General features: G+C 52.2%; 10 protein-coding genes across 10 annotated transcripts; 5 read left to right on the plus strand and 5 right to left on the minus strand.

Annotated features, from left to right (window-relative positions):
• Positions 1 to 143: 143 nt before the first annotated feature.
• On the plus strand, positions 144 to 875 carry ACET3X_006521 (uncharacterized protein; the record flags this gene model as incomplete). The annotated part of the gene is made up of 1 exon (XM_069452660.1): positions 144 to 875. One exon carries the CDS (start codon positions 144 to 146, stop codon positions 873 to 875), a length of 732 nt encoding a protein of 243 aa, XP_069305289.1.
• Positions 876 to 1,634: 759 nt separating this feature from the next.
• On the minus strand, positions 1,635 to 2,280 carry ACET3X_006522 (uncharacterized protein; the record flags this gene model as incomplete). The annotated part of the gene is made up of 3 exons (XM_069452661.1): positions 1,635 to 1,979; positions 2,028 to 2,048; positions 2,257 to 2,280. The coding sequence occupies 3 exons, from the start codon at positions 2,278 to 2,280 to the stop codon at positions 1,635 to 1,637; spliced, it is 390 nt and encodes a 129-aa protein (XP_069305290.1).
• Positions 2,281 to 4,583: 2,303 nt separating this feature from the next.
• Positions 4,584 to 6,197, minus strand: ACET3X_006523 (uncharacterized protein; the record flags this gene model as incomplete). Its single annotated transcript, XM_069452662.1, has 2 exons — positions 4,584 to 5,539; positions 5,594 to 6,197. The coding sequence occupies 2 exons, from the start codon at positions 6,195 to 6,197 to the stop codon at positions 4,584 to 4,586; spliced, it is 1,560 nt and encodes a 519-aa protein (XP_069305291.1).
• Positions 6,198 to 6,815: 618 nt separating this feature from the next.
• On the minus strand, positions 6,816 to 7,763 carry ACET3X_006524 (uncharacterized protein; the record flags this gene model as incomplete). Its single annotated transcript, XM_069452663.1, has 5 exons — positions 6,816 to 6,879; positions 6,930 to 6,987; positions 7,051 to 7,145; positions 7,195 to 7,220; positions 7,416 to 7,763. 5 exons carry the CDS (start codon positions 7,761 to 7,763, stop codon positions 6,816 to 6,818), a joined length of 591 nt encoding a protein of 196 aa, XP_069305292.1.
• Positions 7,764 to 8,502: 739 nt separating this feature from the next.
• Positions 8,503 to 9,246, plus strand: ACET3X_006525 (uncharacterized protein; the record flags this gene model as incomplete). The annotated part of the gene is made up of 3 exons (XM_069452664.1): positions 8,503 to 8,623; positions 8,672 to 8,921; positions 8,973 to 9,246. 3 exons carry the CDS (start codon positions 8,503 to 8,505, stop codon positions 9,244 to 9,246), a joined length of 645 nt encoding a protein of 214 aa, XP_069305293.1.
• Positions 9,247 to 12,709: 3,463 nt separating this feature from the next.
• ACET3X_006526 (uncharacterized protein) lies at positions 12,710 to 14,249 on the plus strand (the record flags this gene model as incomplete). The annotated part of the gene is made up of 2 exons (XM_069452665.1): positions 12,710 to 13,031; positions 13,087 to 14,249. 2 exons carry the CDS (start codon positions 12,710 to 12,712, stop codon positions 14,247 to 14,249), a joined length of 1,485 nt encoding a protein of 494 aa, XP_069305294.1.
• A 237-nt stretch (positions 14,250 to 14,486) lies between these two features.
• ACET3X_006527 (uncharacterized protein) lies at positions 14,487 to 15,755 on the plus strand (the record flags this gene model as incomplete). The annotated part of the gene is made up of 4 exons (XM_069452666.1): positions 14,487 to 14,554; positions 14,933 to 15,017; positions 15,115 to 15,457; positions 15,532 to 15,755. The coding sequence occupies 4 exons, from the start codon at positions 14,487 to 14,489 to the stop codon at positions 15,753 to 15,755; spliced, it is 720 nt and encodes a 239-aa protein (XP_069305295.1).
• A 183-nt stretch (positions 15,756 to 15,938) lies between these two features.
• Positions 15,939 to 17,419, minus strand: ACET3X_006528 (uncharacterized protein; the record flags this gene model as incomplete). The annotated part of the gene is made up of 3 exons (XM_069452667.1): positions 15,939 to 17,119; positions 17,172 to 17,333; positions 17,395 to 17,419. 3 exons carry the CDS (start codon positions 17,417 to 17,419, stop codon positions 15,939 to 15,941), a joined length of 1,368 nt encoding a protein of 455 aa, XP_069305296.1.
• A 962-nt stretch (positions 17,420 to 18,381) lies between these two features.
• ACET3X_006529 (uncharacterized protein) lies at positions 18,382 to 20,709 on the plus strand (the record flags this gene model as incomplete). Its single annotated transcript, XM_069452669.1, has 5 exons — positions 18,382 to 18,847; positions 19,055 to 19,484; positions 19,549 to 20,244; positions 20,311 to 20,567; positions 20,645 to 20,709. The coding sequence occupies 5 exons, from the start codon at positions 18,382 to 18,384 to the stop codon at positions 20,707 to 20,709; spliced, it is 1,914 nt and encodes a 637-aa protein (XP_069305297.1).
• Positions 20,710 to 23,194: 2,485 nt separating this feature from the next.
• On the minus strand, positions 23,195 to 25,631 carry ACET3X_006530 (uncharacterized protein). Its single transcript, XM_069452670.1, has one exon. The coding sequence runs from the start codon at positions 25,522 to 25,524 to the stop codon at positions 23,476 to 23,478; it is 2,049 nt and encodes a 682-aa protein (XP_069305298.1). The 5' UTR covers positions 25,525 to 25,631; the 3' UTR covers positions 23,195 to 23,475.
• Between the last annotated feature and the right edge of the window lie 206 nt (positions 25,632 to 25,837).

Genomic DNA, 25,837 nt, shown 5'->3' on the forward strand with positions numbered 1-25,837 from the left:
ACTGGAGTCAGATACGGCATTCGCCCCAGGGTTCGCCCGGACCTGCTCGTCCACCTAGTCGCCCGTTGAGCCGTGGTGCTGAGACACTGCTTGATCAACGGCCCACCACCTTATCAGCTCGCGAGCAGGAACAAGTTGCTCGAATGACAAACACTCCTCTTCTGGACTTGTCGCAAACCTCCAAGAAACTACAGAAACCGGCACCAACAGGACTGACAGGCTACATCGATCACCGTGAGAAGGAGAAAGCAGCTCAAAAGGCCAATCGCCACAGCTTCACTCCCGCTATGCAATCCGAGATCGATAGGCGTACGTTGCAGAACCAACAACGCCAAATGATGGAGGTTCAGCAACGCCAACAGCAGATGATGCAGCAGCAGCAGCAGCAGTTCGCGATGGCCCAGGCTCAGGCTCAGGCTCAGAGCACTTATGCGCCGAGCATGATGGGACTACCAACTGGTGGTGGTGCGCCCAGCGTAATGGGAGCTCCTAGCATGATGGGTACCCCTAGTATGATGGGCACTCCTAGTGTCATGGGTATGCCTACCGGGCCTGGAACACCGTCAGGAATGGTCGGCATGGCGTACTCTACGCCAAGCCAGATGCACCCTATGTACCAGCAACAGCAGCAGCAGTATTTCCCCCAGACACCAACCCCGCAGATGAATATCCCTGGTGGCTGGATCTCGCCGGCGCAGACGCCGCAGGGCCAATACTTCCCACAGTCGTCGCCGCAAGGCTATGGTAACATGGCTCAGCAGCAACAACAACAACAGCAGAACCCGCCCACGCAGGCCTACGGCGCAAGCTTCGATCAGGCGCAACAGGCAGCCAAGTTCGCACAGCAACAGGCTCAGGGACAGTACCGACGTTGAATAGATGGAATATCAAGTTAGGAAGTGGTTGAGATTATCTCTGGGTCGATTACAATTGGATCGAAGAGTATGAGACGAGATGCCGATGTTCATTGTATATATTTTGCGTCTGCATCTTCTTCTCGTACATAATAACAGGTAGTGAGTAGTGGTTCATGTGGAGCTTTGGATTGGATTGAAAGGCTCGCATGTTATTACATGGGGCTTTAATGGAGTCATTAAAGATTGAGATGTTACTTGGATAGTTGCTTGATTATGCAGTGTATGGTGGTCCGTAGATTTATGAAGTGTTTTATGGTGGCAGCCTGATGGCTTCAAAGATGTCCATAGAATCTCTAAACGCGCATCGGGACTCATCTTATTTGCCTGGCTGTGACTACGGTAGGTATAAGACCGCAGTTCAGTTATTGAAAAGGAGATATCCAGAACCTACACTATGAAACATCCAGATAGGAGAAGGGTATCTTTATCCCAACACTGACTCTAAGCTTCGTATTCATACACGTGAGGGGAGAAGAGCTCTAACGATATTCGATTGACTAAGAATGCAGGGAGGTGGGTACAAGATGGTGCGTGTACTGGCGTGAGACGCCTCGGAAGATGGAAGTGCGGGGCATTGCAATAAGGAAGCTACCCCTCCATGCAGCTTTCACGCCGCTAACCTCATCCCACCTCCGTCTCCACAATACGCCCTGCATGAGGCTCGTCATTGTGTCTATCTCTCGTCATCATCGGCCAATTTCTCCTTTTGGTTCCAACTTAACTCGTTGCGATAACGTTGCCGTGGACCAAAACCACCTGCTCGCTGCTGAAGTTCTTTACGTCGTCCATGATCTCCTTGACGTTTGGATCCTGCAGGCACTTTTCAAGAGCTTCTGGGCTCTCAAACTCCATGACGGTGGAAATAGAATATGGGCCGTCACCGTTGAGTTCACTGACGGTGTACGACTTCAGACCGCGTGAGCCCCAAATCTTCATGGCGATAGTCATGTGTTTTGTCAGGTAGTACTCCTTGTCAAAAGTGGCGCCATCCTTGCGAGGGTAGAGGGCGAGAATAGTCGAGCCAGGCATGATGATGTTCAGTTGGAGTGTGTTGTAAGAGCTCTGTTGGCTATTAGTAGAGATCTGTAAATACTTGCAAGATGTACTGACTGTTGTAGAAGTTGCGAGGTGCTTTGGCTGGACAGTACCGACGTGGGTAGTAGTGTGTTTATACTCGCGCCAGTTCCTTAGACCGACTCAGTACCCCACTTCGATCCCTACCGCTTCGGATCCTCCAGTCTTGTACACTCGTCCGTGATTACTAGTAATCACACTCCGGTCAGTCTTAAAATACACTCCGTAGGTTTTTGTCCGCTGTGGCCATTTCCGGACCACGTACCAGCTCCAGACACCTGTCGCTCATGCCTGGCCGGGTCTTCCCGGGTGGATATGATCACACTCAATTGGAGCAAGTATTGTAGGATGTATTACTAAGCTGATGTGATGCCAGACATTTACTACAACGCTGCCGCGGTGCGCCTGCTGTGTCGCTACATTGAAAGTCCGATATACCGATCGATATCTCCGCATGTGAGCTCCGCCCTGCACATAATCACAGCTTGGCAGGTGGCTTATTCTGACCCTCCGGGTTATCACGCGCAATCAAGCTGTCCTGGATGACCACGATCCGTTGGGCCCCCGGTCTCGTGTCACTCCCATGAAAAGATATGGACGGTATCGGAACGTCATCTCGCAGCTCGGCTGTTCTCATATCAACCCATATTCTTCCCTCGAAAGGCGTTTTCTTTCTCGCCCATATGAAAGCCATCTCATCCATCCCCCTTAGTCTCAGCCCGATGACTGTATGCAGTTCTGTAACGATCCGGAACTGAGGTGGCTCGTGCGGTGCCCATTGCTGGCTGTTCTTCACTACGATACTCGTACGCTGAGAGACAACCGCTTCTTGTATAACGAGGCCGGTGCCTAAACCCGAGAATCTTTCGGGCAGTATGGAGTTAGAGACGCGACCTTCCTCTTCGTGAGCGCAGTCTGTCAGCTTGAATCGAAGCGCAGGATCCAATCCTACAAATGCATCCGACACGGTTCCACAGTCAATGGTACATGAGCGACCCGATTTGAAGAAGAGCTGCAGCGTGGGAAAGAATGTGTTCAGGGTCCAGTAAACAATTTCTAAACGTGGTCAGCTCTAACGTCCTCTAATATTGCGCGTCGTCTACACGGACTCTCGTTCACTAATTGACTGGCCACAGTCACTGTCCCAATCTGGGCTGTGTGCGCCAATTTGGCTACTCGTGGCAAGAAGGTGCTTTGGTCTATAGTGCACACTGTCGTTGCGTCTGATCCCCGGTCGATATCATCTTGTATCAAGCCCTCGTTGAGCTGGTCCTTGCTTATCAAGGGCGGAGGACGGCTGCGACGTCGCGTCTCTAAGTACAAGTCTTGTGTCGGGCATCTGTAGTAATCCATGCGATGAAAGTAGCTATTGTGTGTCGATAGGTCTTGTAATGGTCGTCAGATGTTGGACACTTCCGAGGTTGTATGGTGGCCTTGAATTGTTGTAACAAATTTGGAACATGTATTTGTGATTGCGACAGAAATGGCAGAATTCTGAATGATCCAAGAGTCGAGGCGTAGAAGCGCGATTGACTGCGTTTGCGTGCGAGTCGAATATGACTTCACGTTCGTTGGAAGAACGAGATCGAATTGACCCACACTATGTAGGTTCACCCAGGCTTTCCAATCAACACGTGTTCTACTTCCACATAGTTGACAACGTGGGTTGCGAAAAGGTGGATACATTGGTCCTCAAATGATATCAGTGACGTACTGGAACGTGCTGCATTTCAATTCATTGTCGAGGGACATACTATCTCGTCCAGGTCCTATACAGAGCGCACTTTCCCAGGCCTTCGACATGTGTACACAATTTGAGTTGAGGAAGTCCGTATGCTGAGTGAACAAGATACAGTTCATCTCTAACAGGCTGTCTTATATGTTTAAGAAGGTGCGATACATCTCAGTCCGTACCTGCATCACTTCACTAGCGGCTCTTAGCGGCTGCTCTTGCCCTCACTATCTGTATTTGCACAAAGCAAAAAGACAGTCGTGTTTCTACCAGGTCCTGATCATGGTTCAGTCAACTCTTGTTGCCGCTGCATGAGTCTTTCGCTTCCTCTACGTCATCTCCATCAACATTCTGTCGATAGAACGGACGATCAAGACTATAAGGGATGTGTTAACGACATTTATGAGTGAATCTATGTTGTCGTCTTTCAAAAGTAGCCCAGCCGAACTGAGTAAAAAACTAGTTAGAGCAGGTAGAAGGCCATGGCGACGGAGGATTGAGCTTTTGAAGAAAAGATTTCCCTTTGAAGATGATCAGTACCAGCACTTATCATAAGGAAAATAGACATACCTTGATCATCCAGCGTCTTTAACAACCAGCCATACTGCACACATTCACCAGTATCCAAACACCCCATGAAAGAGCAGATCATGTCTTGTATTCCTCTGCTTGGTAATATACACACGACGTTGGCCCTTGACCACCGCCAACCCCGACAGCCCAGTCCGTAAGAAAAGTAAAGAACGCCACAGAAACCCTATTCTTCGACTTGCTCGACAGTTTTTGTAAGGGTATAAAATTGTTAAAAAAAAAACGTCGCCCATGAAGATGAAAAAAAAAATGCTATCCAGCAAACGCCACTAATGTGCACTGGTGCCTGTACCTGTATTCACTCCGCTTTCCCTCTTCCGTCTCCGTCTTTGGCGCGCATTGTCTCTGAGGAACTGGGGATCAATAAAGTCGTCTGGCAGCTCAAACTCTCTTTCCTCGAAATCGGGTACAGGCAGGCCAAAGGCGGAAGCGTTGCGACCGTGTCTATGTTTTCCGAGAGCAGCGGCGCGGAGGTGTGGTTTAGCGTAAAAGGAGTTGAATGGCGCTGCCGGTTCAGGTGGCACAAAAGGGAGGAGGAAACCATGTGGACGCGGTGGTCTCCGTGGTTTCGGTGGCTCAGGTTCTTTAGGCTGGTGTCGTGGTGGTGGGGGATCGCGGCCGTTGACTACAATGTTGTCCGAGTCTTCTGTCTCTTCGCCGTCTTCTTCCTCGTCGTCGTCCCTCGCGGCGAGAGCTGCTTCCTTTTCAGCACGTAAGCGTTTCTCCTCTTCCTTCCAGACGCGGAACTTGTCGACTAGTGCTTCTACCTCTCTGACAAAGTAGTCGCGCTTGGCCTCCCAGTCCTTTCTCTCGCCGTCTGTCACGCCTGTTATGCCCATGACTTTTAGCCAGTCTGGGCCCTGCAGCCCATCGAGGAGCCTCTCTAGTTGCACCTTCTCGTGCATAGCACGCTCCTTTTCGATGTTGCGCAGCTGCTTCTCCTTGCGCTCAGCGCGCCGGTGCTGTGTGAAGAAGACCGGGTCGGCGAGCGGGTCTTGGCCGTCATTGTGGGTGATGGTATTGGCTATAGAGGTCCAGTCGAGGACGGTGAAGGAAGTCGAGGAGGGCGCCAGGGGTATTGAGGGGTCCGAAGCATGGCGCGACGGGGACGAAAGTCTCGCTTTGCGTGAGCGCGTCGGGCTTAGTGAGCTTCGCGTGGGCTCAGGCGTCTTGGATTTTATTGGCTCGTCGACAATGTATATGGGGGTGTCGATGTCGAGGAACTCTGCATGCGATCAGCGGGTAGGCCACGCGACATGTCACAGTGACAGGGACATACCATCGTCTTCCTTGGGCGCACCGGCGATGATGTCGTCGTAGTTTGAAAAGTAGACGGCGAGGTCGCTCTTCAGGCGGGACCCGCCATCGTGGCTTCTCAGGCTGCGCTTGTCTGTCGTCGTCGTCGACGACGCTGTCGAAGCCGGGGCGGGGACAGCTGGGGGCGCGGCAAGCCTGGCAGAGCTGGCTGGCCCCGGCGTGGACGTCGCAGAAGGGAGACTGTCGGCGTCTATGCCCAGCGGGGCGGCGACGCCATTGGTGATGCGCAAAAGCTCGCCGTGTGGTTGTGTAACGGTGATTTTGGTGGGCGGTCTCGTGTCGGTCGCGTCTTCTCCCAGGGCGGTGGCTGGCCGCTTCCTGCTGCTGGTGCGCGCAGGCGGAGGAGGTTTGCTGGGCGTGTGGGTGAATTGCGCGCTGGATCTGTCGTCATCAGCAAGCGCAAGCAATGGGCCGCTTTTCGAGGTCCGTCTAGTCGCGGCGGGCGTGTGGTTGTGGTTGCGCTGGGCTTGCTCGAGGGCGTCATCGCGCGACACGGGCAGGAAGTTGAGCCTCGTCTGCCGTTCATTCGAGCTTCGCAGCAGCGGAGGCCGAACGGCGTTGGCCATGATATTGAGCAGACTCGAGATCATTCGCGATTCGCTGGGTCATCTTTCAGCTATTCATTGTGGAGCTGCCATTGAGTGTCGCGCTGAGTTGTGCCAAAACGCGAGCCGTTAGGGGTCGTCGAGTGGCAGAGCTCGCGCAGTTTGCCAAACGAGCTGCTGCACCCAGAAACTATCCAGTACGCCTCACCAAAACACATGCCTCGCATACAGGCACTCGGGCGGACGTTGATTTAAGCTTCATATCAGAGCCTTCCCTTCTCCATATCACTCCCTACTTCAGAAGAATATTCAGCGAATTGCAGTACAGCGCATATGAGATACTTGGAAGAGTAGCGCCACCGATGCTGGTAGCCAATCGCTACCCTACCATCCCGGCAACCTCCAACTCGACATTCAAGACTCAAGTAACCTTCCATGGCAAGTTACGGCAAGGTTTATATTTTACACGTGCAACCGGAATAATGAGACGTATTCATAACTGCTCCAGCAGTCGTGCACGCTACTGTCGCCCGTTGTGCACACCCCAGACTACCGGCACCGCAATCCATCCACATCCAGCTCTTGTTTGCCACGCCTGAAACACCAACATCAACATGTGCACCGGAACCAACGCGCACGTCACGAGAAAAGAAAGTCCTTCAAGACCGGCGACCCAGCGAACTCTGGGTTGAGCAAAACGCAACTAATAATAGGTCAGCCGACGCACGCTAGCTTCGTTATCGATAAACAAACTTGAGAAAGTATGAAAGTCCTTGTTTCCGCTTTTCCAGAAAACGGGGCCTAAAGCGAGCTATGCCAGATGCATTAGTATTTGGTCTGGTGGAGTGATGCTGCATGAGGACATGTGACTTACATATTACGGATTTGGGTGGGAACTGCGGCATGGAACCCGCGGCATGAGGAAAGGTCTGGAGCAGCTTCGTGTGCAGATCCTCAAACTCCGAATATCTGTTCACAATCAGTGGGTGCTTTCGAAAACCATGGAAACGTGTCTTACCTCTTTCGTATCTTCATGGGACCACCCTGCAAGAATTAGCATGTGCATCAAGGTGCGTCGAGGTGCATCGAGGTTCATCGCCTGGAGATAGGCAGCATCTCGCAGCTCCACCACGGGCCCTCTGCATGAAACCATCCTTTGGAAAACAATTTGATGCAGATGATTGGCTCCGAGGACATCGCTGCGCAGGCTAGCGCATCTCCATGCGGCTCGGAACTTACATCCAGTGTCTCGACCGTGCAATTGAAGACGACATAAGCTCCAAAGCCAGGTGCGGCAGCCGTGCCGCTGATGACAACGTAATCATCTATCGTGACATGCTTGGCCCAGAGGACTTTGCAGTGGTCCGAGGCCTCGTCGGTATGGTCCTCGAGACCGATAGGAGTGGGGCGGCCGTTGTCAGCAGAATAGGTGCTCAAATACGAGGCATTGCGCTGGTGGGATTGCCAGTAGGGCGGGACTACGCTGCCCACGCTGTTGCGGTCGCCCGTAGCAGTGGCGGGATTTGCCCCATCATCTTGGGCTGGCGACGAAGGCCGATCTCGAGTTTCAAAGCTCGCCGGCTCCATCCATTTACAGTAGGATGGCTGGGCAGGTGGCGCGTCAAACGGGAAAGGCGGTTGGTATCTAGAAGCTGCCGCGTCGAGGTGAGGGGTAGATATGTACAGTGCGGTGCGGCAACGGCTGGACCGGAGCAATGCAGCCAGTCGCGTCTAGTGTCTTGTTGACGATGGAGGAGGAACTGGCGGCGTTTTGCCGGCGCTCCATCTCAACGGAATGATGCGCAGAGGGAGCTAGGATGCGAGACCCTGGGTGAATGACTAGCGGGTGCTAGGGCGGTGGCCAATACGAACAAGCAAATCTATGCATCCCTGCACAGCCGAGGGATCAATGGGAAACTTCCAATACTGTGTCTCACGATTTCCGACCCAAAGCCGCCTTTTCCACGCCCGTCCACGCCATCCACGCCGACTCCACAGTCGCCAGATGGCTCGAGTCACGGGCAACCCGTCCCCAACAGGCTGCCTCCCGGGCGAGAAGGTAGGCGGGGAAACGCACGCACCCTTCCGTGAGCCTTCCTATCTGATGCTCCACTAGCTTATTGCTTCCCGTCAACACATCCCTCCCTTTATATAATCACACGCCGCCTCTTTTTTCCAGCCTCCTCATCACTTTCGCTTTAGAGCCGCCATTTATATTCGATTGTTTGCCGTCTGTCGTTGACCGTCTAGCAATTTAAGACCTTTGCTGCACATCCACTAATACCTCTCCTCCATCATCACCATCACTACCACCACAACAATCAACATGCGTTCCGTCTTCGCCCTCAGCATCGCCGCCTTGACTGGCTTGGTCGCTGCCCAGGACACTCCCCAACTCGACTACCCATACACCATTGACCCCAACAGCGTCGATGAATCTACTAGGGGTGCGTAGAGTCATGTGTATCTACTTTACCTCGTCTAACATGCTCCAGATTACTGGTGCGACCAGAACAGGGCACAATGCCCGCTCATCTGCCTCCAACAGCCCGGCGTCGAGTCCATGACCACTGAGCAGAACGACTGCGATTCCGACTCTCTGACCTACACCTGTGTCTGTGACGGTGGTGTCTCGCCCAACATCACCCAGTACTCGCAGACTCTGCCATACTTCATCTGCCAACAATGGGGAACCAACTGCGTTGACAACTGCAATGGTGACAGTGCCTGCCAGCGCGAGTGCCGGTATGTTTGATCGATCCGCTATAGCAAAACAAATATTAACGTGATTACTAGTGAGGACCACCCATGCGGAGCTCAAGACCCGTACCGAGGTAACACCTCTCTACCTACCACCATGGCCTCCACCGCCGCCCCAACTGGCTCCAACGGCGCTGCCACAAACACCATTCCCGTCACCGGCTTCGGCGGCGGTGCCTCTGAGACCGGTTCCAGCGACAGCGGCTCATCCAACCAAGGCGGTGCTGGTTCCATCTTCATGCCCAACGCCGGTCTCGGTCTTGCCGCCGTCTTCGGCAGCGTCTTCTTCGGCTTCGCTGTCCTCTTGTAAACATGACGAGAGCCGAATCATACAATCTCGTCACGCAAGTCTTTGCTTGCAATCTTCGTCCCATTTTCCATGCATAGCGTTTTCCGGCATAAAAAACTCCAGTCCTTTTCGATTGTTCGATACCCACATCGGGGCATTCCGCTCTCTTCATGACAGTCTGGCAAGGCTTTGTCTTTTGATTCATTGCATGGGGTTCATGGCGTATCTTTTAATGGGTGACAGGTGTTGGATCACGAGCCTGAAGGGCAAAAGAAGCATTACTTAGCATGCAGTTGTAATACATTGGACGCAGAGGTGTTGATGCTGATGAAATCCCCAGTATTCTTGTCATGCCCAGTGACTTTGATATGTGTCTGAATCCAATCCCTTGGAAACGCCGAACATGAATTCAAACACGATAGCCCAGTCGAATAATTCTTCGAAAGACAAAGTGCCGCACTCTAGAGATACACCCTCGGCGGCGACTCATCCCACCACGGCCTCTCCTGTAAATTCGTCCTCAGACTGCGGCGTCGCGGAGGAAGATCCATGACGCTCGCTTTCCCTTGTTCGATATACACGGCCCGAAGATTTCCACTCCCTTCTAGACTCCCCGTTCGACGCCTGACAGGGGATGGTACATGAGCAAGTGCTTGGGAGGCGGGAGCTAAGGGGCTGGGAGGCGCAGGGTGTGTGATGCTAAAATCCGGGACATCTTCTAAGCCTCGGATGCAGTCGCTCTTCTTGTCGACAGTAGATGGGTTTTGGCGTGGCAAGGCAGACTGTGTAGGTGTAGGTGTAGAAAGCTGCTCGACGGAAACATGGAACATGCGTGAACCACTTGATACAGATCGCTGGGGCAGGGGTTGTCGTGGTGGACCTAGGAGGAGTGTTTGCATGGCTTCTGGAGAGGGAACGAGAGTTGGGTTTAGAGAGGGTGGAGAGGGAGTTATATCCAGGCCGTACTCATGTGAGAGAAGATTCGTTGTTGATGAGACGAGGTATGGTGGGAGAGTGGGTGAGTCGTTGAACGGTAGGGCTGGGCTTACAGCAACTACGGACGAGCGGCGACTGATGTGATATGGAAATGGTATCGGGATTGGTTCAGAATGGCCATCAGCGGCCAAGTCGCTTGCATTTGTAGCAGGTGTGTTGTCCATGTTTCGTGCGAGGCGACCTGGAGTCCTTGACGGTCTAGCCGCTGGTGTAGGAGAGCTGGAGACTGAAGAAGACGATTCTGTGGAAGACGTTGAGGATCGACGCTCGTCTCGTGTACGGTAAGGTGTAGGTGGATCCAAGTGCACGCTGAATTTTCTTGTGGAAAGCTCTGGCTTCCTAGGTGCGTTGTAATCTTTCGGTGACACTGGAGCTGACGACTGTAATTGACCAATGGAGATCTGAGAACCGCAGACTTCAGGCTCCTCAGACACGAAAATCTGGCTTTTGTCCGATGGTACATCAAGTAGAACACCAGTCCGTATATTGGAGGGTCTGACCGTATCAGACGAATCATCCTGGTGATAGGAGAGCGACGATCGATCTTGTTGGACCAGTCCAACCTCATCATCAGAGAGCATCCGACCCTTTCCTTTGTCCGCTTTGCTAAACCGTTGAGGCTTCAAGAAGTCACTGAAACTGAAATGAGAGTCTTTTCGCTCTCGCTCTTCGCATCTCTCACTCTGAGTATCATGTAGCCGATGCTTTTCGAGTTGCGCTAGATCACTATCTCCATCGTAGTACAAGTCAGTGTTCAATTGCGCATGTATGGTGTTTCTTCGTTGATCTCGGAGCGTTGCCTGGAAAGTGTCCCAGTCAGTAGTAGAGTAGAAGCAGCTAGGGCCCACTTCGCCGTTTACATCAAAGTACTCGCTTACATTGGGCAAATCAGCCAAGCCCATTCCGGCGAGATCTTTGGAGTTACTTTGAGCATATAGGACCTCCGACGGAGGGCTTGTGTTGTCAGATATACCTGAGGATTGGGTAACAGTAGGGTTGGGTGGTGGGTGTTCATCCTCGACAGATCCTCTTCGACCATGAAAGAGGCGCCTGAGTCTAGCATTGATCTTCTCTATCATATCGGTCACCTGTGATGACCTTCGGAAACGAGGCTCGTTACCTTGGGTGTTGGGTGTAGGGGGCGTAGTAGGAAGCGTTGAGCAAGCACTATCGGGATTCGAAGCTGGCTCAGTCATAGCGACGTCGTATGTTGGTGGCGGCAGGCAAGGACAGTCGGTTGTTATCCCTCGAGCACGTCTCAGTGTCTCCCTTCGTTTCTTCAAATATCCCCGCGTTTGGAGGAATGATTCGGTTGCTCGTCGCTTCAGGGTAAGCTCGGGAGGGTATGGCAATCGGTATGTTTCTGGTGCAACTTCGGTTTGGCTGATGTTGACAACTACAGAAGGCTCATTGGAAGGTATGTGTACTTGAACTTGAGAGGTCATAGCACTGAACAGCCTGAAAGCTGTTTGGAGAAGTAGGAGTGAGAGTGCAGAAAGAGTGGAGCAGAGGAATTTCTTTGATCGATAACGAGACTTGCCCAGCGGATAACTTGTATGATTTTAAAGGTTTAGCAGTAGGTTTGGTACGATGCGCAGGAATATGTTAGTGCGGCCAATGACCAAAGCCACACATTTGTACCAAAGAAATCCGCCAATAGAACTCGGTTGATAGGAAAACAGGTTGTTGACACGACGGCGCGAACCTGAATAAATACCGATTAATCTGGTTAGTACTGTTTTGGAAAACCAAGAAAGCAGTCTGGAACAGATGAGGAGGGTTTGCGCCTGCACACGCATGCAAGAGAAACATACCAATCGAGCGTCTCTGCGAAGAATGCCCTATAGAATCTGCCTGTTTGAAATGTTACCATGGTAGGAAGCACTACTGTAGTTACTCGAGGAGAAGCTGTCTTGCGTATTATGTCTAGGTGTTGGTACCATCGACGAGTGTGGGGACATTCGCCATCATTACCACAAGAAATCGTCAGTAGAGACCTGAATCTCTCGGCATTACGGCCCGATAACGTAGCATCGCCCTCGCATTGTGACGTGATCGAGAAGCTGCCAAAGAATCCTGCGACATCATAAGCTTCCGAGCGATACGATGCACTGTCTATCAGCGAGCAATGACTGGAAGGTGTAGTAAATGAGGGGTGTGTGAGCTGTCTTCAGTATAGTTGCACGTTAATCAAGGTCGGTTCTTCGTTTGGAGAGAAAATCTGTCGCTAGGGAAAGCCTGGAATGGATCCGGAAATCTCAATTGGAAGAGAACATGTTGTTGTGGTTTGGATGTGGTGGAGAAGGTGGAAGGAGCCGAAGCTAACATCGGGCGTTAGTGAGATCCCGGCCTTGCATGACATAATACTCCTTAGCGCGTCCGTCTGCAAACACGCCAAACAAACCTATGATGACACTACCATTCCGACTTTCGTGGTTCGCGAATCGCATCCGTCCTCCCATGTCACGATAGTCTTCGAAGGCTTGTGATGCCACCCCGAATTCTTTCAAATGGGCCTAGGGCTCTATCGTCACCATTGACAGCCTGGGTCCGTCTGCATCCTCAACAGAGGTTTGCCTCGAGCTCCGCAAATGCGCCGGAGGTCTACGATGTCGTCTGCGTCGGCGGTGGACCAGCGGGTCTGAGTCTCCTGACCGGACTGAAAGCGTCGCCAACCACAAGGGGACTGAAGGTTGCACTCATCGAGGGACAAGATTTGCACAAGAATCGATTACCACAAGATGCGAGTTTGGAGAGTTTTTCCAATAGATGCAGCTCCCTCACCCCGGCCTCCGTGAAGAATTTACAGGGTACGAACGAGCATGTAAAGTGTGTTGTAGTTCCGGTCTGACATGCGTGGAATAGAAATCGGAGCATGGGCGCACGTCAACACACCCCGGGTGCAGCCATACCAAGAGATGCAAGTATGGGACGGCGTCACTGATGCGCGGATATCTTTCGACTGGCATACAGCAAAGCCTCTCCTTACTCCTCGTAACCCGGCGCAACCCACGACAATCGCTTACATGATCGAGAACGTCAATACGGTTACCGCGCTGTTAAGTCGACTTGAACAACTGGGCGGTGTCGATTTCTACACGTCCACAAAAGTCAACTCGATAAATCTGGGTACAGACACAGAGAAGATGGACTTTTCATCGTGGCCAATGCTCACGCTATCCAATGGAAAGACATTGGCAGCTAGGCTGTTGGTCGGAGCCGATGGCGCCAACAGCCCAGTGCGGACTTTTGCAGACATTGAGTCGCGAGGCTTTGATTATGGCAGACACGGTGTAGTGGCTAGTCTGAAGCTTGAGGGGCAAGGCTGGGGCGGTCCTGATCACAAGATCGCATACCAGCGGTTCTTGCCGACCGGGCCAATAGCTATGCTGCCCCTTCCAGGCAACATGTCGACACTTGTGTGGAGTACCACACCGGAACGTGCCGCAAAGCTCAAGACGTTGTCACAAGAAGATTTCGTTGCAATGGTCAACGCCGGTTTCCGACTTTCACCTATAGACTTGGAGTATCTACACACGCTCTCATCCGGACAGGCAGAAGAAGTTGCATGGCGAGTAAAGCACACGCCTGTCGACGAGCTTGCGGTACCGATGCGAGCGGCACACGTACAAGACGGTACGGTCGCATCCTTCCCACTTCGAATGCGGCACGCGGATACGTACACTGGTGAACGAGTTGCACTAGTTGGCGATGCGGCACATACCATACATCCGCTCGCAGGCCAAGGTTTGAACCAAGGCCAAGGCGATGCTGCGGCGCTCGTTCGAACGATATCACATGCAGTGCAAACTGGTCAAGACATCGGATCAACGTTGGCGTTGGAGAGCTATACCAGCGAGCGATACGCGGAGAACAATGCAATGCTGGGCGTATGCGATAAATTACACCGCCTGTATAGCGTCGAATCGGGCCCGCTTGTAGGATTACGAAGTCTCGGGTTGAGAGCTGTCGATGCAATGGGTCCACTAAAGGGTTTCTTCATGAGCCGCGCTGCGGGTGGATCTTAATCGTTTGTACCTGTACCTGTAGACATATGTATGCATATCTTGGCAACACAAAACAACATACGATTTCTAAACAATACCCACCGAAGAGTCCCGACATGCTGTTCCGCAGATGATACGCGGCTTACAGCTTCCCTGCAACACAGCCCCACTAATAATCTAGTCCCTCGGCACCTCTAGGAAGTGTTAAAACAAATCTGTTCCTACGACAAGTGAGCTGACATATCTCAACAATCGACCATGGGAGACCACATGAGTGAAATCGAAACTTATGGCAGCAACGATGATTTCTGGATCTTTGGATACGGGTAAGGCTGCCGTGTAACGAGGCTTTCCAAATACGACGTGCTGACGCCTCGGTCTTAGGAGCTTGATATGGAAGCCACCGCCACACTACGGTACGGCCCGAACAGAACGTTCGCTCCACGAAAAGCAAACATTACAATCTATTGCGACTGGATATGCTTTTCTCTGTCTAACAGCGAGGGACAGATCAACGGGTCCCAGGATATATCGAAGGATATGTGAGGAGGTTCTGGCAGGTATGTTTTTTCATCCATCGATGGAGAGATGTGGTGAGATGATCTTCGTTGCTAATGGTAGTAGGCGAGGTATGAACATCGTTCGATGGATACATGGAGATGCAGGGGGATTATGCAGAGTATGCTAATGTCGGTATGATACAGTGAAGATCACCGGGGAACGCCCGAGGCTCCAGGACGTGTTGTCACTTTGATCGACAGAACGCATTGGGAGACTCTGACGGACATGGTAAGTAATTGTCTTACCTCTTCACTATTCATCTTACTCGGCATACCCCGAATATGTCCCAGATGCCTTTTGCCCGAAGTCTAATAACAACATCCAGCATGATTCCACCGAACGCGTGTGGGGCGCCGCATACCATATCCCGGCCTCTCACGTCAAGGAGGTGCGTGAGTACCTCGACATCCGCGAGATAAATGGGTATTCGATCCAGTTCACGCCATTCCATCCTGCAATCAGTACAGCAGAAGTCACGTCACCACCTCATGACTCGGAGCCGGATGAATCCGAAAGAGGCATGTTGGCGGGCATCAGGGCCACCAACACGGTGAGCGTGACGGAGGAGGCGGGGAGTATGAAGTGCCTAGTGTACATTGGGCTGCCAGAGAATCCGCAATTCCTGGGTCCGCAGGATCCCGATGCTTTGGCGAGAAAGATATTGGAAAGTACGTTTGATTTCACTGTTTTGTGTATTGGGTTACTTCCTCCTGGTAGGTACCTCATGCTGATCCGGGTGTAGGCAAAGGACCGAGTGGCGAGAACAAGGAGTATCTTTACAACTTGGAGATTGCGTTGCTTGGATTGAGCTACAACAGTGGAGACGCTCACGTGAGCGACCTGGTACGACGTTGCAAACAGTTGGAGGAGGAAGCTAGAGTGGAAGGCAACGGTAGCACTGAAGGATTATACGGGGAAGGAAGCACGGGGGAACCAGAAGAGATTGAAGGGCATCATGGATCCTAGCGGACAAGTCCGTAATGTAACATCACCTGTGGCGATACGCACTTTGACAACAAGATCGAGCCAATCGAGGCCTTTGCGAAAAGTCGCTGGGGCGATTATGATTACGAAGCAGATCGATCTGCATGCAACCACCAATAATACCAGATAATGCGCTTACAATATACAAGAAGAGAAGGCTAGGGGCTATGCCCATGCACCGACTAGCGCCATTAACAACGCTCCTCCTACGACGCTGGCACAGGCCTGCAGTCGCCGCTTCCCACGTAAAGTCACGTAGCTTTCGTCACTGAGAAAGTCTTCAGCCAGAAGCTCCACCAGGCCAGCAAATAGCAGCAAGCCACTGGATATGGCGTTCATGAAACCTACGGTCAGCAAGCCGGCTTCACTTGCTGGGTCATACAGAGTGTGGATAGCCAGGCCTATCGCCTGGCCAATCGGTGTAGTAGTTCCATAAGCTAGGGCCATTAACCACGGTTTTGGAGAGCCTTCTGGGAAGCGAATCGCGCTGATCCTGGAGCCGAGTGCGAAGCCTTCAAAGGTTTGGTGGAAGGAGATGGCCACAAGAAAGACTATGAAGGCGGTGCCAGTGGCGACTGAGAGCGCCATACCTATGAATACGGAGTGGAAGAGGATTCCAGCCTCTAGAAGGAGACATTGCAACAGTAACTTTTTATTCTGGGCTTCTGTCTTCTCTTGGTCATCGGATGACTCGCCGCCGGGTCGATGAGTATGGTTCGGAGCGTGGGGACCGGGCAGAAGGCGCGACTCGTCTTCTGAACGGTCTTCATTTTGGTGTTCCAGCTCTTCCCTGCTTATCTCGAGATCCGAGGAGGAGTCGTCGTCGTCGTCGTCCAGGGATTTTCGGCCCAGGGGTTCGTTGGGTGTCATGGGCGATGCCAGCGAAAAGGACGGTGATCGGGCTGCCATCAAATTGGCGGACGATTCGACGTCGTGCAGCGTAATGCCCGGTACGTGGCCGTTCAATCTCGGTGTGCCATTGCTGAACCTACCATAGCTATGGCTTCTCTTGTGACCAGGGCGCGCCTTCGCATGGTGATGGTCTAGGTCTAGGCCCAGGTCACCAGTCGAGTGCGAGTGGCCTGCTCCCCTCGATGCGAAGAACATCTCAATTCCTACCACCATGAAGACGGATGTCATGGCTATAAGACCGGGCATAGCCGGGTAGCCTTGGTTCCAGAATCTGGGGAGACATGGGTCGGTAAGGGATTCGAAGGCGGTGGGCAGGAGATGGACAAAAGCGGTCGCGATCAGGACACCGGTGCCAAAGTGCCTCGATATGAAGAGGAATTGGTGCGGAACGGGTATCGAGGGAAAGCGCTTGACGACAATGGGAAAGGAGCAAGCTGCGACGTGGTCAGCGGTTGTACTTCAGAATGCGCAAAGCAAGATGCGCACCTGCAGTGCTCAGCGTGAGTATCAGGAACAGTGCAAATACATGCACAGGGGTGTTATAGTATCCCCTGCCGCCTTTGCTCCCACATGCCGGTCGTTCGTCGTTCTCTTGTTGTCTTCGGAGCAATTCCGCATGGAGGATATGCGCAGGTATGTTTGAGAGCCCTGGAGCAGAGACACGTGGTTAGTGGATGGACGCCACAGTCGGCAGAAGAAGCACACATACCTGCTACAATCCCGTCTGTCTGCATTGCGGATGTTGACAGAGCTTCCGAACGGCGAGGGTACGCGCGGTTGCATCGCGCTTGACCAGTAGTCGCCGGGGGCCGGAGACTCTTTATTCCTCGGCTGTTTCACCCATTCTCTCCTTCGCCGGGTCCGCGTATCGACGTCTGTTCTTCCCTCAGGCTGCACATTGCATTCTGTACGCGTGTTTGCGGGCTTCACTTGCGCCCACGTATACAGCAACTATTTCCGAGCGCGTCGGAAAGCCAAGAATGCGTTATACCCGGTCTCGTTTGAACCTCAGAGACGAGACGGGAACTCATCAGGACTCGACAATGCCTAAACCATCGCACGCTCCGGCTTCTGGTAGTGGCGGCTGTGGCGTCCTCCACTCTCATCCTGAGTATTCTAGATAGGCAACATGTCCTGGAACATCATGCAACGTTAGCCACTGGCGACGGATGATACTATTTTTGATCCCTTTCGGCAGAAAGTCACCCGCAAATCCTATCGCCCACATATATAGACAGAGACCCTGCGCCATTTGCCATCTCATGTAACCATTCCACATCCTGGCCCGAGACCAGCATCGGGCGTCGCGCATCTTCAACGTCGTTCGAGCGATTCGTATCGGCAGAGACACCCCGTCACACCCGACTTCGCTTCTGCAGCCTAACACGAATCGGGTCCATGATAGTTTCGCATCTCGCGCCCCTCCATCACCTCCAGTAACATCAAAGACGATACAGACGCACCCCGACATCGTCCCCGCAGATGTCAGAACCAAAATGGTGGTATTCGAGTATGGATTGGGAAAGTTCGGCCTAGTCACCACTCGCAACGTCCTCCCGGCTACACCCTGCTAAGCCCCACCATCTACCACATCTCAGAACAGCACAACTCGGCACCTTGCTGATTCTGTGACGGGAATAACCGCTCCAGGGCCCGAAGGAGCCACCGAAAGGAGCCCTAGCGGCCTTGACTGACAATGTCTAATCGGCAAGACTTCTTGTTCGTCGATGCAGCTCAAGCAAAGACGTCGAGCCAAGGTCGCCGCAATGCTCGTTCTTTTGTCATGCAGAACGCGCGGAGGAAGAATCCTTGGTCTACAAGCAAACATGGTGCCAAACAGAGGAAAACTGGAAGTCCGGAAAGCGCAAGCCCCAACAGTGCATGTGCCTCAACGCCAAAAACAACCACGCCAAGCCCACCAATTGTTGCAGAAAAGTCTGACTACTTTTCCTCCCCAGAGTCCAAGGGCTATGCAATAGTCAAAAAAGATGTTTGTCCAGACTGCCAGATCTTCTTGTGTCGCCCTAGCGAGAGGCTGTGCCAAAGATGTCTCTTGCTCAAGCCTGCGGCGCCTGCAGAAGACCCAAATAATCAATTATTCGACCCTTTTCGGACATCGTCTGTCGAAGTTACCCGCAGCGTATCCGAACTGTTGAAGCATTGTAAGTAAAAGTCCCCTGCATGCTTGTTTCCATGGAGATTTCCCAGTCCACCGGTTTCGTGGCACGGCAACCCTGCTAAGCATCTTGGCCAAGAGCGCAGTGCAATGGCGGGGAGAGCACAGAGTCTAGATTGCAGTTGATTGCAGGGCGTCAAACAGCCCGATTCGCACTGGTCTTGGTTTCCGTACGCTGACTAGTATCGTGTAGTTTCAACCGAGATGGCGCCCGGTATCATCGCAGTCGACGTTCGGCATCGGTCGACCTTGATGAAATCCGACTGGTTTGGTACAGCAATCGGCAACTCGGGGTTCATGCACAGTCTGCTCGCTACAATTGCGTTACACGCCTGGGTATTCGGAAAAGACACCATCGACGCCGTCTTATATCACCGAGCACAGGCCATTGCTGCTGTCAACGCTGCGATACTGACACCGGATGGAATTTCGGATGCGAACATAGGTGCAGTCTTCAACTTACTCACCATAGAGCAGGGACTCCGTCTGCCATATTTCGAACTGCACGAAGACCACGCAGCCCAACTCGAAATTCATGAAAAAGGCTTGCAAAGAATGGTGCAGCTGCGTGGAGGATTAGGAGCAATCAACACGAATCGCATCCTCCAGGCTTTTATGCTTTGGTGTGTAACTTCAACTCCAACGTTCTGTCCCGAATCGGGTTGGCATGTGCTTACTGAGCATCAGGCATTCGACAGCTCACGCCATCTTCAACTTTCAGCCGCCAAGCCCCTCTACATTGGATTTCATCAGCACGTCATGCTTCCCGCGTCATCCTCCAGGTTACCAACGGCACATCTCGCAGCATTTACTCGACTACTGCCGGCATGCTGGCATCAAGCAGTCGCTCAACGACCTGGTAGAATCGGTGCTCTTCCTGATAGCCGATCTCAACGTCTGGTTCAGTGATCCCGACAGTTCTCTAGACCCTCTAGATATCCAGAACTTCTCGTGTGCCTTAGAGTGCCTTCTACTTACATGGCTACGCGAAAACGAGCATCTTGTTACCCCACTAGAAGATGCGCTTTGCGTTGCGCTGCTCATATTCACGGTGCGCACGACAGAAGCATTTAACCAGCAGTCTCATGTCCATCACCTTCACTTTGCAGCAAGCAAACGACTAGAGAGGGCGTTGAACTGTACCATCCGTACTGAATGGCAGCACTGCCCCGATCTTCTGCTCTGGATACTTTCTATTGGCGCAATATCAGCGGAGCCCTCGCCAGATAGCACATGGTTTGTGTATCAAACATCGCTCGCTTGTGCGGAATTCGATATCCTATCAGCTGAAGCGCTCCTAGGACGACTACACCTCTGCGGCTGGGTCAGCTACAAGCTCAATGATGCTGTACGCCATCTATGGGAAAGGGTTGTTAATATCAGGTTAGATGACCGTTTATTCTTGCCTATGCATTCGTTTGCTTATACTTGAGTTTGTCTTGTACGTAGGCTTGCGCCATTTTTCGAAGCGCCTTCGAAAGCTGAAGACGCCAATAGTCCTGTTGGACCCTTGCAACAACACGTTGCCGAACCGGACCTCAATGCATGGGAGAGCATTGACTGGGCCGCGCTGAGTCTGGGCCTGCATCATCCGAGCGAAGGGGATGAAGATAATTCCCACGACCGGGGCGCGACAGCCGAGACTTGCGGCTCTGGAGCGCCAGACGAACCGTTGTACACTTTCGGCAGCGGCTATGCTTTTACGTGTACGTACAGTCTCAGCCGCTCTAAAACACACTAATACCTGTATCGATGGGTGCTGATGTTCTTGGCGAATATACAGGGCCCACGACCCAGCCTTCATACGCACCCTGGATGAACGGATCACACAATCATTACGAACAATAATCAAGCTCTTCATTGCTATTAGATTATTGACCTGGGGTTTATGCATCTGCGCTTCGTCCATCGATCAACAGCATTCTAGCATGGGGTCAAATCGGCATTCGACACCGTCATCGAGCCACTCGTAGCAGTCTCCCGTTTGGTGTGCGAAACTATCAAAACATATTACTCCCTCGTTCATTGTTGGATCAACCTCATGTATGGCCCAGTTGGCTATGGCGATCGAGATGCGGCATCGTTTCCACATTCACAGACTTCTCGATAGCCTATAGTGGTGGCGCTATTTGGTTTGCATGTCGGACCCTGAGCGCTTTCAATGTCAGACCCGAAAGGATCTTTCAACCACTCCAGATCCTCGATGCTTTTCCTATGTCACGTATGCACTTTGGCATTCCTCGATTCCTGCGAGATTAATGAATGCAATGGCGAAGCCTTTTAGCGCCTCGAAGGAAATACTCAGCTCTTTCAGTCACCAAATTCCTAGTGCGGGGTTTACGAGTAGCCACAATATTTGTCTTTGTAAGATCACATGTTCCTTGCTCCGGCAACTACATAGGGTTTCCTTTTGCTTAGTTCTTGGGGAAGAACCGACATCAATCCAACTTCAAATTCACCGTCTCCTCCAGAATTGTTCCCCAACTTTCTGTCTCGATCATCCAATAGCCACGAAATCTCCTGCACTTGCTGTTCCCTCTCCATCGACAGAGACGGCTGCCAACTGCCAGCGCACTCGAACTATGGTCAAAAGCATCTTCATTACGCTCCCAAACGAACCCTTGGACCGAGTCTTTGCTGGTGTGGACCGTGATGATTTGAAAAACTTGATTAAGACGCACAGATCCTTTATGAAGTCTGCTCAGCAGTGTTTGTTCTACGCAATTAAAATCCCAGCACAATCTACCTTGGCCAAACCTTCTATCGCTGACCAGAATAAGGCTTTCTATGCACCACCAATGCACGATTATTTACGGTAGAATCATGATCAGAATCAAGGTTTCACAGCAGGGCCACCAATCTTGCCACCAACACCAGACGCTCAGATGCCACTAGACTACAAACGGGAGATGGCTTACGAAGAGGTGATGGCGCGACAGCGTACATGTGCTCTGTTTCTTCAGGCCATCACATTGAAACCGCACCTAGTAGACTACGTCCGTCATGTTCAGTTAGATTCTGAGTGGGGCGCACCCCTCTTTGTCAAAACACAAGCTTACACCATACTAAAAAAAAATTACCGAAATCGCGTAGAGTCGAAGTCGTTGTTAAAGACTGGCTTGCAGGTCCAAAATGGAACGAGCTCCAGCATATTTGCACAAGGCAGCTATGCAACATGCTCCGAGACTCCCGAACCCAGACGGTCGTCCTGAAGACCCCGACGCTAAAGCTTCTGAGCAAACTGATTCAGATACCCACCATACAGTCTTTTTCAATCGACACCGTCATTCCTTGGCATAGATATAGGGTTCCTAGTGCTGGTATCGATCAATCTGAGACCCATCCTGACCACTGGATTAATCCTGCTTCTCTTCCCAACCTCACATACTTCGACTCAGGGACTTTTATAATAACCCCTATCGCAACGAGAAAACTGCTCAGTGAGGCCAAGAACCTCGAGTCACTACTCATCACCATCGATTCGCTCTACGCCTTCTCAACTACGATTAACGTTACCGCCAACGCGCCCCCATTCGTACCCGCCCTGGACATGCTAGAAGAAAAGCTAGCGCCACGCCGATTTCTCGTTCCTCAAAAATCTGCGGATCCTAAGAATCACATCGGCTTTTTGGTTCAATCGGGATGTTGACTTGCCCAACGCACCTGGAGATGGCTGGATGTGGCAGAAACAGGACCGCTGTTCTGTTCGCACATACAAGCTCCTTCCGCCATCACTCCGCGAATTGGAAATTCAGTTCATGTGGCCCGAAGTCGTTTTCGCCGCGGGCGAAAGCTTCCACGCACAGTTTCCTCTTACAACCCAGACTACCCAGTTGGAAGCTTTTGGCTGGATCAAGGAATTCGCGGAGCAGAAGAAAAGCGAAGAAAGTGTTTTGCCACAGCTGGAGTGTCTGAAATTGATCGAGATTAAGGAAGCTGTTAGGTGTACGGGCAGGCCGGATTCTGAGATTCATCCTGTGGATACTTATTCACTGCCGGGAGTGATGAGGAAATTGTTTGAGGGTGCTGAGATTAAGCTTGTTATACAGCTTACGAGGGGGCTAGGTACATGAAGAGCTTCCATGCTTGGGATTTGAGCGTGGCGTGTCGGACTGCCGGTAGGATATGGGCACCTGGAAGATGTAATACTTGAGGACTATGGTAGGTCTCAATCACCATTACTGGCCAACCATTACTCCATTTCCCTTTGATCACCGCACTATCTGAACATTATATGTAAGGAATGATCGTTATACAAATCTGCGTGACTGGCTTCAAAGACGAGAACGCTATCACAGCCAACGGACGACGTGCAAAAGATGTAAATGTTGTTATCGAGTTGTTCATTTCCATTTTCTTCTTTAGTACGAACATAAATGCGCCGTACATGGGCAGTCGACTGACAAAAATGCTCTCAGCTACCCAAGATATTGAACGCTAATCCATGCAGGAATCGACAAATATATAGCCAGCCCATATCAAACAAGCCCGAACGACCAGATGAGCAACCATAATGTGCACTCAGTTTTGTGACCAGCCCCGGATCAGAATGCTGACCCTAATGCTTTCCCGCTCCCGTATACGCCGTAAATGCAATCAATGTATGAGAAACGATTATAGACTAGCCTCCGTACTACCATCGTCGAGGTCCTCGGGGTTTGAGGCATTAGCATCATCGTCGTCGTCCTGATCTGAAGTGCTGTCATCGTCGTCATCAGCATCATCTTCGTCATCGTCGTCGTCGTCTTCATCCTCATCATCCTCATCGTCGTCGTCTTTTTCTACTGGCATACCAGGTACAGGCCGCCATTGCACGTAGTCGTGCTCGACCCAGCGCTTACTGCGCGGAAGCACATATGGGTCGAATGGAAAGTACGCATCCATCAGGAAAGCCTCCTCGCCCTTTTTGCCTGTGAGGGCAGTCTCTCGGCCGCCAATGCCGTTGAGATAACCACTGGCCAGACTGCGAGAGAGTCGCACACGCTTGTTTGTCTCCACCAGCGTATCGACGTAAGTAAAGCGGAGGTGCTTGGCGATGCGACCGAATTGCTTGACAATGTCGGGTGCGCAGATTCTCAGTGGGTTGAGTTTGCAGAAGATGTTACGCCGTACGATCTCGAGGGTCGATCGGTGCCACTGGAAGTCGCCTTCGTGGTACATGATGTCTGCGTCAGTAGGCAAGGTGCCGTCGGGCGTGACAATGAGGTCGCGCCACCGGAAGCAGAAGGCGTATAGTAGTGCCTGTGCAATAGCGTAGTATGTGCCGTATCGGCGCAGATCTGGGCCGGTGCACTTTGGTTCGTGCAATACGCGCAGACGCTCCAACTGCGAGCAAAGTGTGTCAAAGACGTCGCGGACCACAAAGCCGGGAACGTGAGCGCCACGCGCGATGTAGGAGGCGAGGTAGGCACATGCGGATGCTCGTATCAGTGGGGGTCGATTTTGGTCGACAGCTAGTTGCGAGCAGGTATCTACGAAGCGCACTATGAAGTCCGTTGACATCTGGCTGAAGTGAAAAAGCACGAACTGAGTATGCCGTGAGCGGTAGGTTGGGATGATGATGGACTGGAATTGGGCGATAAGGGTCTGGTATGTGCGGTCTACCTCTTGGAGATCTCTCCGTTCGAAGATTGAGTCGTAGTAGGAGAATTGTACGTCCATGACGGTATCGAGCTTGAGCATCATGTCTTTGATATCTTTGAGTCGTTGCTCTTCTGGATCCAGGCTCTCCTCGCTTGACACGGAGCCGTCGTCGCTCGCATCGTCGTCGTCTTCCTCATTGTTGATGGCGTCGCCGACCAGCTGCTCCTCCAAGTCGTCGTCCATGTCATCCATGTCCACCTGCATCTGCGCATCGATCTTGCACAGCTTGTCTGTCACAAGGGCCAAGATCTCGCCCCTGATCTCGGGCGCATATTCTGTGACCCTGAAGATGTTTCGGATGTACTCGACGTGTGTCTTTGCGCTGTCGCTGGAGAAAGGGAAGGTGCTGGAGATGACGGGTGCGAGGAAGGAACTCGCCATTGGGCTGTAGCGTAGTATGCTCATGAGGGTCTCGTGTATGCGCGCTTGTAGACGTACCCTTTCGATGGGCGGGTCGTCCTGCTGCCTAGCATTGACGGAGGGCGTGTCCAGGAACATGTCGACGAGCATCTGCAGCACAGTAGACATGTAGTTGGACTGGACTGAGAGTAGTCTGCGCAGAAAGGTTCGGTAGGAGCGTAGGAAGTCTTCATTGCGCGCAATCCAGCTACAATCGATGACGGCGTGCACCAGGCCCTTGCAGTTGCTGTCGAGTTTTGGCGTGTGTTCTGAGAGTGCGATGACGTATTTCTGCAAAAGTCGTGATAGCGGCGCGCTTGGTGATGTCGGCGCTTCCTTGAAGAGGGCTTTGAGGCCGTCGTAGGCTGCCTTGTCGCCTGTCGCATGCTTCTCTATTGCTCGCCGCACCTCCTCCCCCACTAGCTCCAGACTCTTCTCGTGGTGCTCGCTCAGTATCTGTACATCGACTTTGGGGTCGAATGTGACTCGGCGGCGTTTGAGCTCGCTTGCAGCAGTGTTTTCGGCGTCGGACGAGTTGTCGGCTTGTTTGCGTTTGAGGCTGCCACCCGCGCTCGGGGCGGCGGTGCTGAGAGTCCTGTTCATCGTGGCAAGAGCGACCATGTTGAGTGCAAGTGAGTGGCGAAAGGTTTACATTTGAGCAGGGACGTCAAGGCTGGAGAAGCGTCGTCCGTCGGGTGCGTGGTGAAATTGCAAGTGAGGGCAGTGGGGGTGAACGCACGCGACTGCGCTGCAGTACTGAGCCCCCGAGAGAATTTCAGCGGGTCACTTAGGTAAGCCAGACGTGTTCACCATAGTTCGCCGATCCACCACCAAAATCACGCCAAAGTTCAAAGAGGGATGCAATTCGTTTATTTTCAGCTGTGTGCCGGGTTATGAAGATGCAACCGCGTCTTTGCATCCAGTACTTGCTTGC

Source organism: Alternaria dauci, chromosome 6 (genome assembly GCF_042100115.1).
Source record: "Alternaria dauci strain A2016 chromosome 6, whole genome shotgun sequence".
NCBI classification, from domain to species: domain Eukaryota; kingdom Fungi; phylum Ascomycota; class Dothideomycetes; order Pleosporales; family Pleosporaceae; genus Alternaria; species Alternaria dauci.

Coding starts and splice junctions, on each gene's coding strand:
- ACET3X_006530 (XM_069452670.1), bottom strand. CDS start 25,524: ATGGTCGCTCTTGCCACGATGAACAGGACTCTCAGCACCGCCGCCCCG.